A 20133-nucleotide genomic window follows, 5' to 3' on the forward strand; every position below is an offset into this window, starting at 1 on the left:
GAATTTTGAGGCCAAATTCGACTAAAAGGTAGGGGGGTGTTATTTGCCAAAAAGGCAATTGCAAATTACTGTGACCCCAGGCTTTCTGCTTGTAGGTTTTTCATCCATTTACAGGAAACAAACAAACAAATAAAAACACACTCACACACACTGTTGCTCTACCACCTCCCTTCCAGTAAGACACCTGAAATACGCCACAGCACACAGTTCTGTGGTGCAGGCACAGTATCTGCCTTAGTCTACAACTCCAGCTGGGTCCTTCTTTAAAACACAGATTAACCACCAAGCTGACTGAAGTCAGAAAATCTCATTTCGCTACAGTGTAAACATCATATGGTAGAATTAACTAATAGACTTTCAGAGGTAAAAGTGTTTCAGGGGTGTTCTTCATTCCCACGGTCACCCTCAGGGAAGCAACTCAAAGTTACCGAAACACATTAACACATACCACTCTAAAATGCCCAATTACACTCACAAAAACCTCACCATCTGCACACCCCATAACTGCTCCTCTGCAACACACGCTCGCGCACACACACACACGCGCGCGCGCACACACGCAAAGTTAATTGAATTCTCGTCTGAGAGCTAGCTGTGTTCGCATTAACGGTTTAACATGAATGGAGTATAGACGCAGGAAGGGGGGGGTGCCCTTCACTTGGGCAAATTTTCCCTTAAAAGACTCCAGGATGGGTCGCGCGTGTGTGCGCACGTATGTGTGTGTAAATGCAACCGATGAAGAAGCCGCCCCCGTTTTTTTTTTTACTGGAGTGAGAAGTGCATAAATACATGAATATTAACGAGGACGAGCTGGAGAGAGAGAGACAGAGGAGGGGAGAGGCTGGTGGTGTTGAGGAGCGGTGTGTCCCCCTGATAAGGCTCTTGGTGTCCCTCTGATGGGCACTGCGGGTTATTCCACAGATGAGGTGAGGACGAGGTGAGACGACCCAACTATTCATCCAGTCCCCCATTCACCAAGTCTTTTTACTGGGAGATCCAGGACAACCTAGCGTGCTCGTATTGGTATCATGACATATCTATTATCACTCTCTCTCAAGCCAACCCACACACACACACACACACACACACACACACAGATGATTATGCACAACATGTGCATAAACTGTATTATGTTCTCTAGATTTCTTTTGGTCCACTGTTTAGTAATAATGGCTCAGGTCTTTTCAAAATGCTAAATATTCTTATAATACATAAAAATGCAATATAGACAGACCCACACACACAGACACACACACACACACACACACACACACATAGACACACAGGATTCAAAGATGTAGAGGACTCACTCTCCACAAAGTGCTGTTTCTCACTGAAGTAATGCCGATCTGTAGGAAACACTGTGCACACACACACACACACACCGAGAAAGAGAACATCAAATGAACATCAAAACAAGTATTCATTAAAATGGAAATGCTTCTTCTAAAATAAGGTGTGTAAGAAGGACAGGAAGAGAAAGAAAGTGAGAAAACTAGAAAGACAAAGCGAGACAGAGACTAAAAGGAAGGCAAAAGAGGAAGAGATAGATAGATAGATAGATAGATAGATAGATAGATAGATAGATAGATAGATAGATAGATAGATAGATAGATAGATAGATAGATAGATAGATAGATAGATAGATAGATAGATAGAGAGAGAGTGAGAGTGTGTGTGTGTGTGTGTGTGTGTGTGTGTGTGTGAAGGAGAGAGAGATCCTCCAGGCCAGTAGGTCCCTGTGTGCAGACAGACCCGCACTGAGCTGTCTCGGGTCTGGCTGGGTCCTGCTCTCCCGAAAGCCTGCCTAAGCCCATGAACGCCCAGGCAATTTCCTGGAGAGCTGATCCATAGGTGGCAGAGTCGCTCACCCACGGACACTCCAATACAAGCCCCAGGGCTGTAGGCAGGTCTCTAGCCCAGCCTAGTGCCTCCTTCCTGGGTCGGCTCTTGGCGAGCCCACCGCCTCTCAGCTAGAGGTGTGGATCTGCTGGACATCTCGGGGATTACTGGCACTAATCAAACAAGGGGGCTGCTCTGACACGGCCTGCCCTGGCCACAAGCACCTGTTCTGGGACAGAGGGCTGGTGAGAGCCCCAACCAGCCCCCCACACCCCTCCAGGTCTGCAGCAGCATGGGTCTGCTGCGCCCTCTGGTGGACATGAAGGAAGCGTGCAGGGCCCAAACACTTGAAAGCAAGTAGGTGTGCAGATAAATGCTGGGACACACGCGCGCACATACATATAGATGCTCTAGCACATACGTTCTCACACGTTCACGCATGCACACGTACATTCACACCCCACACGTGTGTGTGTGTGTGTGTGTGTGTAATATATATAAATAAATAACTATACATCAGTCCGTTTCAAACAAAACAAACAATGCAAGGACGAATAATAATAGCAATAATAATAATGTGTCTGAGCCAAATTTGTCTCAGATCATAAACAGACAAAACTGCAAAAACAAAAACCGGCCAGTACGTTTCTTTTCAGCTACGTTATCTTTTACCGTCTTTAAAATCCCCAAATGACAATCAGCACCCATTGGGAAGACGTTATCTACTAAAGACCATGAAACACACTGTGAAATTCAATCAGTCATTAATAGCATGTCAATTACATTCTTCAAGCTGGAGATAAACGCTCATAAAACACTCTGTAAAACAAAACGTCGGACAAACGGTGCACTTCCTCAACTGTTTGAACACCGATTCACTACAGCAGGTGCTGAAAGCATTTTTAATTAGAATTATTAACTTAAATGTGAAAATAATAATTACCTATAATAACAATTACTGTTATTACATTTTTATTGTCAGTATTATTAGTTCCTGAAGAGACACTAATCTAGTGGAGGGTCAGGTTTCAGTAAATATGACTCCAGAGACACTACTGACCACAATGAGAGTTCAAAACGATGTAAAAACGTCCAACTCACAAACATAGTGTGCCGTTTTAACACAATGACCAGGCAAGACTGACGCTATCCAATAAGGTCCTTTAAAATAATGTTGATGAAGACACAGGGACACACAGTCCTCTTCACAGACTCACAATGGACAGCTGCAGACCAGTGAGGACAGCTGCAGACCAGTGAGGACAGCTGCAGACCAGTGAGGACAGCTGTAGACCAGTGAGGACAGCTGCAGACCAGTGAGGACAGCTGCAGACCAGTGAGGACAGCTGCAGACCAGTGAGGACAGCTGTAGACCAGTGAGGACAGCTGTAGACCAGTGAGGACAGCTGCAGACCAAGGTTGCGGTGTTGTACAGTAAAGTGAGTGTCCTGGGCTCCATGTGTAACTCTAATGGTTTGGCACAGGTCATCTGACATCTTATCCTGTGTGTAATTCTACATCCAACGGAGTGAACTTGTAAAGTCCTGCATCGCACACACAGCTAACAAGTCAGGTCAGAACTAACATCTGTACAAGTACAATCTTCTCCCTCCCTGCCTGCCTGCCTCTCTCTCTCTCTGTGTCTGCACAGGTCTACTCTGAACACTATTTCAGTGCGACAGAAAGAGCCACTAAAAGTCACTTTAATGGCTGACTGCACTGTCCCCCTTCAAAGCCCCCCCCCGCTCTGAGCACAGAGATCAGGAGCAACTTCTCTGCCAGCACAGCCGAGCAGGCAAGAGAAAGCCCCAGAGCAGCTCAGACCCCGTCCACTGTGAAGGTGAGGAAAGAGAGCGAGAGCGCGAGAGAGAGAGAGAGAGAGAGAGAGAGAGAGAGAGAGAGCGCGAGAGAGAGCGCGTGCATGTGTGGGGGAGTGTGTGTGTGTGTGTGTGTGTGTGTGTGTGTGTGTGTGTGTGTGTGTGTGTGTGTGTGTGTGTGTGAGAGAGAAAGTGCATGAGAGCGTTTGTGAGAGAGGCTGTGTGTGTGAGGGAGCGATAGAGAGAGATCTTTATCCTCAAAAGAAACCAACTTTGTTATTATAAAAAGAAGCGCAGACACATACAACTGAACAGGTCCGCATTGTTTTTGCAGCTCGGATTAATTATTTATTCCAAACAATAAACAGTATGAATTTCAAAAATATCTCTGCTATATTCTTTATTCTTTTTTTCTTTTCGGAAGAGAAAATTAAAAGTTAAAAAGAGACATCAAAGTCTTTGCATTTCCAAGGAAGCAGGCCGCTAGCTCAGACAACGTAAACCATTTCACCCTGAAAGTTGTACGTAGCCATGGCAAACACACAGCACGCACTACGCAGAGCAGCGCATAGCAGAGTGTGACTGCGCTCAACTCCGACACGCATACGGGCTAGGTGCGTGTGGGCACTGTCGGCCTCTGTGAGGACCCCTGCAGACCGCCGCGGTAACCATAGCGGCCGCTAATTACTTTAAAAGAGGGACGACGTCCAGTAAACGTGGACCTGGATCACTGCAGAGGCCTATACAGACCCAGTTTTGTTATGTGAGCGATGTGAGAGATGGAGAGGGAGTTGGTGAAGAGGAGAGAGAGAGAGAGAGAGAGAGAGAGAGAGAGAGAGAGAGAGAGAGAGAAATGGAGTAAGTATCAAATACCTACCCGATTCTCCTTTCTCATAAAACTGGAACGTGCCAATATCTGTATCTGTAAAACGAGACAGAAACAACCACTGAAACAAATAGTCATTAAACAGCCCATGATCAGTACTGCCTGTACTCTAACAGACATCACACACACACACACACACACACACACAAACACACACACACACACACACACACACACACACACACACACACACACCCCAGCGTGCTCAACAGACATGAATTAATAAGATAGAGAATCAAACCAAATCAAATCTCTTTGATTGTCATATAATATCACTACATAGCATGCATGTGAGTGCAAAAACGTAAGCACATGGTCCACACAGCAATGTAGTTAATATACAGAACGTAATACACATACGATACAAGGAATATACAAGATGTGCAATACATTACAAAACACTACAACTGTGCGATAGACACTGTGCAGTTTGCACAATACACTGGAAACGTTAAAAGTTAAAGAGGGAGATATACAACGTGTGTGAGTGAACGAGTGAGAAGTGAAAGAGAGAGAGACAGAGTAAAACCATGCCTTTATTTCATTTAAGTGTGTGTGTGTGTGTGCGCGTGCGTGTGCACGTGTGCATACCTTGCACATGCAAACTGTTCCTGCAGGACCACAGGTAAAGTTCAGCCAAACAGAACGCCATCAGGTAGTAGAGCGGAAGAGAGTCCTGTTAGACAATGAAAGAAAGGGAGAGAGAGAGTTGGTGAGTTTCTAAACACCTTTATGTTTAACTCTTAATTCTTCTTCCTCCTATTATTATTATTATTATTATTATTAATATTGTAAGGCAGGTGGGCTGGGCTAGAGAGAGTGAGAAGGAGAAAGCTGGAGGGAGAGAGAGAGAGAGAGAGGGATATTTCTTTTTTCCCTTTTTGGTTTATGCCCTGTGACCTGCGGACGCCCTTTGTCATTACGACCCTGGCTAGGGTCACAGCATCCCAGAGGTCAAAGCCGAGGGAGGAAGAGGAAGCATTCCGTTCCTGGCCGGCGGAGGCCGTGTGGTTATCATCCCTGGCTGCGCGCGCTAAAGCTCCATCTCGCCCGTTTAATTACCTCCGACACTTGACTTTATTCAATTTGCCCTGTATTCTCCAACCCCAGTAAGGTCCCCTGCCTTTTTAAAATAACCGCACAAACTAGAAAGGAAAAAAATTGAAAAAAAAAAAAAAAAAAAAAAAAAGACGGTTGCTTGATTGCATTTAAATAAATTGGAGGGACGGCCGTGTAGATGAAAATTAAAAGTGAAGGGCAGACAGAAAAAAGTGGAATAAAAAACAAGTGTCCAATGAGCGAGGGATGATAAATTTAATCTGGGCCTGATTAAATAAACGAAAAAAAAAGACTGACGTCTCTTCTGGGGTCAACCACTGGGCAGGCAGAGAGAGATTGCATGATGAACTCATCTCTTTCTTGCTAGCATACTAATAGAGAACGAGGGGGGTGGGGGGTGGAGCGCAGAGCAGATAAGAGTTTGATAAAGACTCGATTTCTTTAGGCTTCAATTATGCTACCTTTTAAATCTTAGCCGGAGTGGTAGTCTGGTCTGAGGAGGAGCCTGTCCTTGCCTTAAAACACGTGTAATGATTTCTTAAACCTGCTCGCGCCCCATCTGGCTGCAGATGGAGAGGATTTGGTGTACAGGTTACGGGAAGCCATTTCCAAACAGAAGCCTTGGGCTGTTGTTGGCGTGCAGGTGATCACGCAGGCTAGAGAAGCACCGACACGGCAGGGCACCGACTGCACAGCTACGCCCCACCACGCCTGCTCACCCCCGGTGTGCGGCCGAAGCCGCTATGATTTTATTAATATGATTCTTCATTCAAACCATCGATTCCGGATGGCAGGACGCCGTCTAAAGATTAGTCTTCAGGTATGTGCTGATCTGAGCTTTGTTAACAACAGATTCATAATCTAGTGAGCATCGATGACCAAGGTAAGCCTAGATCACAGAAACTGAGGAAAAAGCGAAACGCCCCATCACACACACACACACACACACACACACACACACACACACACACACACACACACACACACACACACACACACACACACACACACACACACACACACACACACACACACACACATCTCCAAGAGTCCAACATAAACAAACAGCCAAGCCCTGGGGCTGCATCTTGGCTACATGGAATTCATTCATTCTCTCTCTCCCTTTTGTGTGTGTGTGTGTGTGTGTATGTGTGTAGGTTGTCCTTGTCTCATTGGGACAGGTTTGTGAGGAACCATACCTGCGGGGTTAAGGGGCCTGACACTGGCAAGGCACAAGAGTGCAGCATCACCCTTGGAGGAGGATTACGGGGCCTGACAGCTAGTTGGCACGGAAACACCACGGCTGACTTCTTAAACACTGCGTCTCTCTTATACTGCGGTCTCTTTGTCTCCCACTAAACCCTTATACACACACACACACACACACACACACACACACACACACACACACACCTATGTGACAGATTGTGACCACTTAACTCTTATAAACAAACTTAGCTGTCAGATTTAGGACTATTTAACCCTTATATATACACACTGAGGTGTCGGATTATGACTATGTAACCCTTATATACACAACTAGGTGTTAGATTATGACTACATAACCCTTAGATAAACCTAGTTGTCAGATCATGACTATATAACCCTTATATACCCACTTAGGCATCAGATTAGGACTACGTAAACATTATATACACACCTAGGTGTCTAATTAGGACTATTTAACCCTTGTATACACACACTTCCATGTCAGATTGGGACTACTTAACCATTATATACACACCTAGGTGTCAGATCAGGATTACTTAACCTTTATAAATGCATCTAGGTGCCAAATTGAGACTTCATAACATATGTACACACCTAGGTGCTGGACCAGGACTATGTAGCCCTTATATACACACCTAGGTGTCGTATTAGGATTGTGTAACCCTTACATATACATCTAGGTATCGGATTATGACTACTTAACCCTTATATGCGCACCTACGACAGATTAGGAATACTTAATCCTTATATACACACACCTAGGTGTCGTATTAGGATTGCATCACCCTTACATATACATCTAGGTATCGGATTATGACTACTTAACCCTTATATATGCACCTACGTCAGATTAAGAATACTTAATCCTTATATACACATCTAGGTATCGGAGTAGGACTACTCTTACTCAACTTTCAACTTTATATCTGAATGAATTTGATGTACATTCTGTACAACAGAGGGACACCACCTCTGATTTGTCAATCTTGGGTTCATTTCATCTTCAGTGGTATTTAAATTGTGCAATACTGTAATAAATATAATAATTGAGGTTAGTGCAGTAATGTAATAACTTAACAATGCATGCTGGTTAGTGAAGTTTAGATGATCACTTCCTTTGAGAAAATGACCTTTCACTCTGAAAACTTCCAGAAATGCAGAAAAAGGCTGGCTGTGTGTGTGTGTGTGTGTGTGTGTGTGTGTGTGTGTGTGTGTGTGTGTGTGTGTGTATGTATGTATGCATGCATGCATGCGCATTCTTGATTTTAAGGCTGGGAAAGTAAACGTGTGTTTGTTTTGATTGCTGACACTCCAGAATGTCAGCAGGTATTTCCACACCCTTCTCAGGTTTCTCCTACCTGCTTTTGGATGGGTCTCGTGTGTGTGTGTGTGTGTGTGTGTGTGTGTGTGTGTGTGTGCGCGTGTTTGTCTCTGTCTCTGTCTGTCTGTCTGCCAGTACTCTCACACTTCAAAAAGCAACAACTCATCTCGCTCACCTGCACTTCAGTTTATGGTTTTTTTTTTTGCATTTAATCTACATGGTGTTGGAGCTGTAGTTTTTTTTCCTATGGCTATAGCTCTGATGAGATGTGTTTCTTTGAGATGTTCAGCCAAAGAGGCCTACACGCATGTGCGCACACACACAGAGAGACACACACACACACAGACACACACACACTTGAAGAGGCCTGTTCATTGTCCCCATGTGTGCTCTTCTGTGTGAGAGATCAAAGGAGAAACCTCTGAGTCAGAATGAACCATCTTCAGCCAAATATCCACACTCTCACACACAGTTACATACTGCACACTCTCGCATGCCCGCACACAATATTATGCTGTTCTTCAGGAACACAAAAGGAATGTTTTTCACCCTAAACACACACAAACTCCAGCGTTTCCCCATGTCAGAGAGAAGCTCTGTTAGTGACCTTGGCAGAGACAGAAAGAAAACCTGTATGCACGCACGTGCACACACACACACACACACACACACACACACACACACACACACACACATTAAAAGGCCATTAGCAACATATATCTTCACTGTGGCAGTGAAACGGCATAGCAGATACTGAAGCATTTAAGACTGATAAAGCTTCATAACTGATGCACTGATATTTAGATCTGGAACATTTTTTTTAAAGTATATTTTTCTGGAGTTTGCTTATTTATTTACATTTGTGGTTGATCCTAAGAAGGTCAAACGGGAGCACAGTTATCAAAATAACATCGAAAAATGTAGTTTTTGTGGGACAGAGGTCATGAAAATTCGGGCCCGTTTACAACTGAATGTCACACCGGCAACCTGTGAACAGAAGCTTCTCTCCTCAGAGGTGAAATTGGTTTTTTTTTTCCTCCCTTAAGAGAGAGAAAGAAGGAGGGAACAGAAACGCTGACTCACCCTTAAAGCTCCTGGCGGAAGGAAAAAACCGCCATGAAAGAATCCTCTTATGTCAGTGAACTTGTTAAGCATGTGTGCTGCCGCTAGCGTTTTCGCCTCCTGTTTTCATTTAGCCATTTTATTTTCGTGTGGAGTAGGAGCTTTATTTATTTATATTTCTTTCTTTCTTTATTTATTTTTTGACGGTGGGGGGGGCGGAGGTTGAAGAAGCGGCGGCGGAGAGGCAAAAAAAATGTGTTTTTTTTTTTTTTTTTGCCTCAGTCAGTCAAGCGCGGGGGGCGCGAGATAAGACTTCGCGCGCTCAGCATGTTGGCGCGCGAGCGTCCTCCTTCGCCAACCGGCCCGTCAGGAGGCGGGAGGCGCTGTGCCGTCGTGTCGTCAGCCACAATCTCACACTTTAAATGTCATTCGGGTCAAACAAATATCAGGGTGTTCCAGACGGACTGACAGACAAGGATGGATGGATGGATGGATGGATGACAAGCACTAAGGAAGGTCTTTGTCTTTGCTAGACTGATTAAAGAGGTACCTGCTCCTCCACCCCACCTTCGCGCCCTCAGAGTCTCACTCTGTTTCCCCCTCACTCTCTCGCTCACTCTTTCACTCACATGTTTTCACTCTTCCTTTCTCTCACTCATTCTCTCCCTCTCTCACTCATTTATTCTCTCTCTCTCGCTCACGGGGAATACCCTCTCTGCCAGTCCTCTTCGCTTTTATTCTCACGTGTAATTTCCCGTAATACCAGATATTTATTTCTGGTGTGTGCATACGTGTCCTTGCAATAGTATGTAACGAAACACCACTGTATCATATTTCATGTCACTCTTCTGTGGGGTGCAGCATGTAATTACTTCACGGCTTGGATAAAAACCTTCCAAACAAAACACTGCTGACGGTTTTTCTACGTGTGTTTTTAGACGTGCGTTTGTTTTGCATGCACAGCTTTCATTAGTTCTTAAAATGTTCGACAGATAAGAACTCAGTGAAGGTATTGACGGAGGACAGGGCATTGTGGAAGCGCTGCATCAGGAACCTTGTTCAGGCATAGCAGTAGTGTCATGATTTCAGTTCATTATACTATTTTTGCTTGCACGTCTGCATGTGTGCACACATAAGGACTGGGAACGAGCAGGAGGCTGTAATGGAGTCTAGTCCACAGGTGAATGCACACACACACACACACACACACACACACACACACACACCCCTACCTTTCTTCTCTATCTACCTACTGAAGTGGAAAAAAAGACAAAACATGGCAGATGGGAAGAGGGAGGCAGAGCCCCTTTGAGGAGACGCTGCCTCTGTCTTATCTCTGTTCCTCAACACTCCCGCTCCTGAACTCAGGATTAACTATCAAAAGACATACAAAACAATGGAGGAGACAGGGGTGTGCATAAGAGGGGCTTAGGGAGTAAAAACCAACCACACCAGACACACACACACACACACACACACGCACAACTTGATGGGATACTGGCAGAAGCTTGTAGAGCACAACAGATGATGACGTCACCAAGGATCCTGTGGAACATTACAGAATTTTGAGTTGAGTTTTCATCTAAATGAAATCAAGTGGAAAATACCACTTTTTCCAGCTCACCAGTAGGCATCAGCACATCTGTCTTGGACACGCTACCAGATTGGAAAAACCGAATGACAAGTCATCAAAAGTTCTTCTGTGAATCTGTGTATTAAAATATGAGGCTTAAACTACGCAAACATCCATATTGAGCAAATGCTCCAGATCCCTGTACCTCCGAACCTACTTTTCAACATCCTAGTTCCCCCGTAATCGCAGTTACCCAACCATTGTGCAGCAACTATCTTTAATTAAAAAAGTGAAACCCCAGTGTAGTACACACACACACACACACACACACACAAGACTGGAAAACAAAAACAAACATAACAATCAGAATCTAAGGCAGGAATCTGTTGACATTGTTGGCTGGCACAGAAGTCAGGAACATTCTGCTGAAGACGTTTCATGTTATTGGTTTAATGACCAACGGTCATGTACTTCAGAGTAGATATGACGATATCATTTATTTCGTGGTGTAGCAAAGCATGCTTTACAGCAACACTCTTAATTGATACGACGTTTTGCACTAAGCCAGCACAAACATGGACGGTGCATTGAATGACAGAACCAAACGCATGGATGATGACGTTACACAGAACCGAGTCATTCCGAACAGCAAAGGCTGAGCAGCCAAGAGAAACCCGGATAATAAAGATGATAGCTGACTTCACCACCATGAACAGTTTGCATCTCACTGTTTCAAAACTACCTCAACATGTGTCTGTGCTGTTATACCATGGAATAATATAATAAAAAATCCACATGGGCATATTATATAAACCATGTTTTCATTGAATTTACAGAAAATGTGCTATATCATGATATGTATCGTTATCTGGATATGAAATGACATATCGGTCAAATATTTTGGTAACTTTACACTGCCCAACCATCCAGATTTTCTCTCTCTCTCACTCACTCATTCTCCATCCCTCTCTCCCCCTCCTCTGGGTTAAACATCTCACAGTACTCCACAGAAAAAGAGACATAAAGCCATCAAAGGCTGAGCTGAGACACAGAGCCAGACAGGCAGAGGGGTAAAGATAGAGTCAAGTGTTGGAGACAATGCACGGAAAAGCTGTGATGGGGAACATGACAGCACTTTAGAAAAACCTGGAGGCCAGAGTGGCGCCAGTGAACATGAACGAGCGAACGAACACACGCGTGCGTGCACGGCCCCACACAAACGCACACGCGGAACGGCCCTCCGTTCCAAGACAGCATGTTGGAGAAAAGCAGCTGACAGACTAGCAGGAGAAAATGAGGTAAAGGTAATACTATTCAAGTGAGGAAACGGCTACAAGGTACAGTGAGTGAGTGTGTGTGTGTGTGTGTGTGTGTGAGAGAGAGAAAGAGAGAGGTGTCAATCAGGGGCGTCCTGGACGTTATGACCAGAGGCCACGTCTGGCTGTCAAAAGCCAGAAAAGGGGGATGAAAGAAAGGCAGGAAAGAAAGTGAGAGAAAAAAAAAAAATTTAAAGGTTGAAAAGGAAGGCTCGACACTGACTGTTGTTACGGTGACAGGAGGAAAGGGGCCACAGAGAGTTTAAGAGTTGAAAAGTTCACATGGAGAGAAGAACAACAGAAAGAAAAGATGGAGAGTTGGACAAATGCGGAGGGCATCCGAAGAAAGAAAGCGAAGGACAAGCAATTAGCTGCAGTCGACCACGCGAGGGAGATTCCCATCGTAATACAGCTGATTTATACGCAACACTTTAATGTGCTCCATATAAGCCTGCAGAACATTTATAAGGCAACAAGCTGAACCTATTAAAAGTTGTTGAGTGTTCTGATATGTGAGAAATATTCCTTGGATTCAAAGCTTAGCTGACTGAGGAAAATAACACGCACGGGCGCAGGCAGGCGCGCACACACACACACACGCACGGCATCTGAGAGGAGAGAGCGAGCGTCACTCCAACCAGCTCCACTCTAATAAGATCAGAGACCCCCACCCTTCTCTGTAATAAACTACTTAACTAGAAACTTAGAATTGGTCTGCTTTTAGTTAAATTCTTTTAAATTATTGTGGAATATTTAGATGTTTATTTATTTATTTCATTTAAATGTTAATTATTTACTGTAATTTGAAACGTTAATACAGATACTATTAGTAAAAGTTTTTTTCTCCCCTCATTGTTAGATCGGATACCTCTTTATGAAATACCTGTAATTGACAGTGGTGTCATTTTCAGTTAGTTGTGGGAACCTTCAAGGTTTATTCTCATCAACATTTGGTTTCAAATGAACCAATCCTGATTTGGTAAATAGCACATATACTACAGTTTTAATTACCTTGCAAGAAATATGCGATGATCATTCTTTTTATCCAAACAATTCCTGAGAAATATGCCTCCTACAAAACACCCATATTAAAACTGGTAGAAATTCAGCTTGTGTGGTATAAATGAGAATTCAAATCTCATAACCCCCCCCCCAAAAAAAATCATCTTATTATGACTTATTACAAAAAGACAGCACTATCTATTTATATGCAATTTATAACCCTCACCCAAACTCCCCTTATGAGTTACTTCAAAGATACTTTTAGAACGTAGGTCCCACTCTGTGGCAGAATGGGACCTAAATTCCAGAAGTGGAAGACAGCAAGATTTTGTTAACTTAAGAGGAAGCTGCCTTCCTGTCACAAGGAGACAAAGCCACAACAGTGTAATTAGTAATAACGTAAAACACATCCTTCAGTTCTGTAATGGACAGGGTCTGCACTGGGTCTGTACGTCGTACACGGCAGGGCAGGGGAGTGCCTGGGCAGGTTTACTTACTGCTCGGTACTGGGCAGTGTGGTAGGCTACGCACGCCAGCACACGCATGAATCCTGGACGTGTGAATGCATTCATAGTCCTACCACAGCTTCACCTCTCAGACCACACAGGCTAACAGTCCTCTGCTTGAGAAAAGCAGCAGCAGACAAACAAGACCCAAATACACGCACCCACTTATAAAAACACACAAATGGTCGTTACCAAGAATCGCAGACCCCAAAACAGCACTAGTATCTGATGGATATCCAATATATACATCACAGACAAGACTTGCACTTATTTAAAATGTACTTTCAATCCTTGGAAGGGAAAATGTTAAGAAATGAAGATATGGAACGGAAACACAGGAGTAACTGTATAAAACCAACTATAACAACCCAAATCTATATATATCCATCCATCTATATATATATCTCTATCTATATATTTATTTAATTGCATGTGTGTGTGATCATATATATGTATAAAAGTTGTGTGAGAGAGTCTACAATGTGTATATATGAAAGTTGTGTGAGAGAGTCTACAATGTGTATATAATAGTGATATTGTTTTATCACCATTATGAATTCTGTTAATTACTTTGGCAATTCATGCTAATAAACCTTTTTTTTTTTATTTGAGAGGCAGAAGGAGAGAGAGGCAAAAGTCCTCTTTCACTCTCTCCAGTGTGTGATAAAATCATCAACTCTGTGCCATGTCCAATCAGCCCTTACACACACACACACACACATATATACACACACACACACACACACACACACACCTCAAGCCTTCACACACACACACACACACACACACACACACCTCAAGCCTTCACACACACACACACACACACATATATACACACACACACACACACACACATATACACACACACACACATATATACACACACACACACACACATATATACACACACACACACACCTCAAGCCTTCACACACACACACACATATATACACACACACACACACATATATACACACACACACACCTCAAGCCTTCACACTCACACACACACACACACACACATATACACACACACACACACACATATACACACACACACACACACATATATACACACACACACACACACACATATATATACACACACACACACACACACATATATACACACACACACACACACACACACACACACACACACCTCAAGCCTTCACACACACACACACACACACACACACACCTCAAGCCTTCACACACACACACATATACACACACACACCTCAAGCCTTCACACACACACACACACACACAGCTAGACATCTTATCTGCTCACCTCGTTGTGACCATCGTGCCTCCTCAGCCTTTCATCGTCTCCCTCCTTTGCACCTCCCGTCCTGCGCTGGCACCCCCCGCTCCTCCAGCTACCCCTCGATGCCCTGCCTGCCCCTGCACAACAGCTGCAAGTGCACCTAAATGCCCCCATGGCTACGTGGAGCAGAGCCAAGCCTCTTCCCTCACCGCCCAGAGCAGCTCGGGGTGCAGCCCAGTGCACGCTGCTGGAGGCACAAACAAGACCGTTCCCTTCGCTCAGTTCAGCCACGGAGAGGGGTAACACAGAGGGGTGACCGCTTACTATGGTCTGGGTCAGTTAAAAGGCACTCCAATCTGGAGTCATTCTGTGCTGATTGAGTAATAATCAAACCTTTCTAGCTCATAAGAAGTGAACAGTTTTTTTCTGCTTTAAATCAGTGACCTGAATTTGTAGATCTGGCTAGCTCACTGGAGTACCTTTCAGCTGCCTCACTTCTGGCTAACTTCAGTTAAACAGTGTATCCTCGGTCACCGTGACCTTAATTACCTCACTGAAAGCTGAGTGGAGTTTTGCAGTAATAACTACAGTATAGTGCACACATGGAGTCATAGTGTAGAGGTTTAAGCCATCAAACACTTCAAATGATTCAGATGGTTCACATGCTTTGTGATTCATTTGGCAAGCCAGAAGATGTCCCCCATGTACATGGTGCACACTTTGGTATGGACTCCTGCTCCTGTTTTGGAGGCCACAAGTCAAATTTGGGGGATGGCCTCAATCCTCTCCTGGTTACTGAAAGTGCTTTAGCGGGACAGACGCTCCCAGGAGCCAGTAGGCAAACAGGCCCGCGTTTACCCAGAGGCGGGCGGGTGGGCGCTGTACTTAGATCCAAATTCCTCTCTCCAAAAGGAACGCGCCTTTCACGCGGCTCCGGTCCACGGAGCAAAACGGTCTCGAGAAGCATTCCGGCTAATCACATTGGCAAACGTCATTAGGGGGAAAAGTCCAGGTGGGAGAGGGCAGGAGAAAGAGCAGAGATCGGAGAAGCGGAGCCTCCCCTGAGCGGGCCTTTACACACAGAGAGAGACGGAGCAGAATGCCAAACAAGGGGCAGGCGGCGGCGGGTCAGAGCAGCAAGGCGAGCCGCGCAGGGTCACAGCAGGAATGTGGGGCTTTTCAAGTAGAAACAAAAGGAGCCGAACTGGGTGCGACTGGCCCTGTAATGCGTTATAACGTCGTTATAACGCGTTCGTATGCGTCATCGGGACCTTAATAACATGGTTATTAATCTGCAGAGCTGCTCTGGGGGTTTTGCGATCAGCGGAGGGCACTGGCAGTTATTGTCTCAACAACAACAACAACAAAAAAGAAACCAAAAAATCAAAACAAAACAAGGATTTGAGAAAATGGCAAAACCTGACAACTAAAGGTCCTCTTGCCTGTCCGTCCGTGCGTCTGTCTGTGTGTGCGTCTGTCTGAGTGGCAGGCAGGGAGAAGGTGTCAGTGGGTCCGTGTCTTTGTTTCTCTTGGGGGATTTACCGCTGTTTGGTGCCCCACCTATCCTGACTGCTTCTTACTGTTTGTCCCTGTCAGGGCAAGAGAAGGCCTTAGAACGGTGAGTGAAGCATGAAGGTCAGGCTGGTGTTCCCAACAGAAAGTGACATCCTGTCAAAATAAATAAATAAAGATTAAAAAAAAAAAAAAAAGACCATGGATTGGCAGCGACCATCACATAGTGGACGTGACGGATCTCTCTCTCTCTCTCTCTCTCTCTCTTCCCCCCCCCCCATGTCCGTCTCTCTCCCCTGTCATGCCTTCTTTTACAGTCTTTCTTCAGGGTGACATCTATGGCCATCCTCACTTAAACCTCCAACACTTCACAGACCACATGGAAACACATCTACAGTTCAGAGCTGACGCAACAGCTCTGACATACGCGGGTTTGGATTTGCTTTGACCTTACGTGATACGGGGGAAAATATTTCTTATAAAATGCCCTGTGTATTAAAATACACGGGTCTACGTTATTTACTTATACTTGTGTCATGTAGACCGCTTTGCGCCATCAAAAAAAAACCAAAACAAAACATTGGCAACAAGATTAACAGCAATCAATTAAATTTAAAAAAAAAGTTCAGTTGTGAACATCAGCACTGCTTTATTATTGAACATAAGGAACACATGTATGTACAGTTGAACTGCTAGAGTAAGAACCTCACAAAGTCAATATTCTAATACAGGATGGCGAGATGAACTTATGTGTAGATATCACCGATGTCGCCGTTACCGTCGTGCGTGTTATTTATTGGAACACGAACAAACAGGGATGACTATAGTCTAGCCCCCCCGCCATCACCGCAGACGTGACGGAAACTGACGAGCCATCGGTGACGAGACTCAAAGTTATTTTCAATTTAGAATAAAGGGGCGGATTTTTCTGCATGCCCTTTCACCCCAGACGTGACCTTGAGCGTGGGAGGGAAACTGAAGGAGGAGGCAGAATTTCGCTCGGATCTGGAAGTGCAAAATTCCCCAAACACCTGGACAAGCCTCACCTGACAGCCAGTCTGAGTGATCAGACGCGCACACACACACACACACACACACTCACTTACAATGAGGGACAGTCAGACCTGTCCATGTGTCCAACCTTAGGCTGAAGCTCTCCAACGTGCTTCTCTCTCCCTCCTTCTCTCTCCCATTGTGGTGCTGGATGGTTTAAAACTACAGAGCAGTTTTACTCTTAAAAACATTCGGATCAACGCAGAAAGCTAAAGACACGACCACCGCTGCCGTCCGATGCGACAGAAGCATCTCTGACCGAGCAACATCACCTCCACCTGGCCAGCCGTCGCCACGTCTCACAACAACCAGTCAACACAGGGCTCTGAGCACCGTTGTCAAGACAAACAAGGACTGACGAGCCCAAGGCAGCAAACTCCGCACGTGTAGTATGTGTGTGCACAACTGACCCGCGATCGCCATCTGGTGTCAGTGGTGAGAACTGCACCCTGGTCAACTTGGGGCAAAGTTGGAAATTGATTAAAGGGGAGCAGATATGAAAGATGTTTTTAAACAGAGAACTAGCAGATCTGATCCAAGAGCAGGAGCCGGGGGGCGAATACCACTGCCCTGTCAATCTGTACAAGAACATCAGGGCGTTCACACCCATGAGAAACTCTGGTACTACTACAACTGGTTTATTTTGTTATGTTATATTAACTGCTGTGTGTGTGTGTGTGTGTGTGTGTGTGTGTGAGAGAGTGAGTGTGTGTGTGTGTGTGTGTGTGAGTGAAATAATCACGGAGAAAGGCAGAGGAAGTTATTTATCTTTGAGCCGGTGAACTTAAAGAGATGTCAAAAGTTAAAAGGCTTTGAAGTCCAAACTTACTTTACAGGCCAAGTCCCAAAGCCGGTATGGCTGACACCGAGTGAGTGACAGGTGGAGGGCGGGGCTGCTCACACACTGAAGTGTGTATTCATACTTTGATCTCTGAGTTTGTGTGTGTGTGTGTGTGTGTGTGTATACCTTCAAGGCACAGCGATGCTTGAGGATGAGTGTGTTTTCTAAAGAATGGTACATTTTCTTGAGGTCTTTATAATTTGGATCTCTGTCTGATCTCTGCCTGTTCGGGGGGGCGGGGGGGGGGGGTCGCGCTCGGTGCATTTCCACAAACCCCGCACGAACGCTCGACGCTCGCGCGAGCCTCACCGACGATCAGAAGAGAGCCGGAGCCGCGGGACTTTGCACGCGCTCGGGTTTCAGGGCGCGGCGGATCCAAAGCAGACGGACTGGCACTCGTCTGCCCGCGCGCGCCCCCGAACGCCGCTGGCGCCGCGCGCCCGCGGAGGTTGCGACCTTGCACGTACGAGCGAGCGTGCAGAAGCACGCGCGCCTGAGCGCGGAAGGGTTCGATCATTAGAGGCGCCGCGGGCGTGGGGTTGTGGATTAGAGGCGTTTATCTCGGAGATTTCTTCTTCGTGTTTGGTGATCGCTGTCACAAAGCTTAGCATCTGAATTCTACACCTTCTGAGAACAATTATGTAGAAGTGTTTAGGCACGGCTACAGAACAATCACTCACCTCAGTCATTTTGACTCTAATCGCAGAATGTTGTTGAACGCTGAATACTTCTGGTTATGCATTATTTGCTGCACATTATCAACGTCTGACCTGAATAATTCTGAGTGATGTGCTCCTCCTCCTTGGAAATTAAATATTGCTTCACATTGCATGCATTGTTCAGTAACTTTATTTGTAATACTTTTTTTTTAAATGCTATAGTCCTTATGATTTAGATATTTAATGTTTCAGCACTATACGCTGTGATAATTTTAAACGGTTCCTCATTATTATTTGACAACAAGAAATTCGCCGTGTTCTGAGTAAGTCTTGAACGTATTCATTTCATATAAATCCCATTAAACACTGATGCCCTCTAGTGGTTTGAAATTGGTACTTGCAGTTTCCAGAAAGCGCTGCAACCTGAAAACTCAACACTTTAATACCATGCTAGGATGCTCAGAGTACAGGATACAGACGGAACACACTCCCATTAGCCCAATCGGATAAGCAAATAGATCAATAACACAGGGTTTAGGGGCCTGTGATTTTGATTTTCGCGAGGTGGAGAACACGGATAATAAAAACGGCAACGTTGTTTCTGCAGGTTTTGCCAACGCACTTATAGACTGGACACGAAAGACACTTGCAATGATCACGTCAAATCCAAAACACATCAAGAATTAAGCGAAATCACACAACCAGAAAAAACGGGGAAAAAAACGAAAATAGAAAAACAAAACAAAAACAACGTGGCTTGACGTGTTTTCTGATGGTCGTGATGGGTGGCTAATGCCTCTGCACCGATTCTGTCCCTTTAAGTGGGGTCAAAGCCATGCTACGCCGGTAGGGGGTGCTGTGGAGCCTGAAGGTAGCCAGCATGAAATATACCTCTCAGATCTCCATAGTGATAAGAAGGAGCTCCACATAACAATAACTAAAAATAGCCTCCAATCTAGCACAGGGTCATGGCCACAAAAAAGAAATTCACCACAAAATAATATTGCTCTCAAAATATCTCAAGTGCCACAACCACATGGCTTGGAAATCATATCTAGAATGAAGAAACAAATCTAGAATCAGTCTAGAATCGAGCGCCCTCAGGACAGCACAGGATGTTGAAGTTATCGCGATGGCCTCCCGCACTGCAGCTGATGGGGGCAAGCCCAGCGGCGACAGCAGGC

General features: G+C 45.0%; 1 protein-coding gene across 3 annotated transcripts in view; it reads right to left on the reverse strand.

Moving 5' to 3' along the window:
* wdpcp (WD repeat containing planar cell polarity effector) overlaps positions 1–20133 on the reverse strand; it is a 70578-nt gene that overhangs the window by 48012 nt on the left and 2433 nt on the right. The window contains exons 2-5 of one of the 3 annotated variants that reach the window (XM_035532481.1): positions 6804–6966; positions 5137–5221; positions 4537–4581; positions 1311–1361 (exon numbers count right to left, since the gene is read on the reverse strand). In XM_035532481.1, coding sequence (XP_035388374.1) covers positions 1311–1361; positions 4537–4581; positions 5137–5221; positions 6804–6851 — 229 coding nt within the window. In that variant the 5' untranslated portion in view covers positions 6852–6966. Of the gene's footprint in view, positions 1–1310; positions 1362–4536; positions 4582–5136; positions 5222–6803; positions 6967–14908; positions 14938–20133 lie in introns of those variants that run through there. The other 2 variants (XM_035532483.1, XM_035532482.1) reach the window with 2 other exon arrangements.

This window comes from Electrophorus electricus, chromosome 13 (genome assembly GCF_013358815.1).
Source record: "Electrophorus electricus isolate fEleEle1 chromosome 13, fEleEle1.pri, whole genome shotgun sequence".
NCBI classification, from domain to species: domain Eukaryota; kingdom Metazoa; phylum Chordata; class Actinopteri; order Gymnotiformes; family Gymnotidae; genus Electrophorus; species Electrophorus electricus.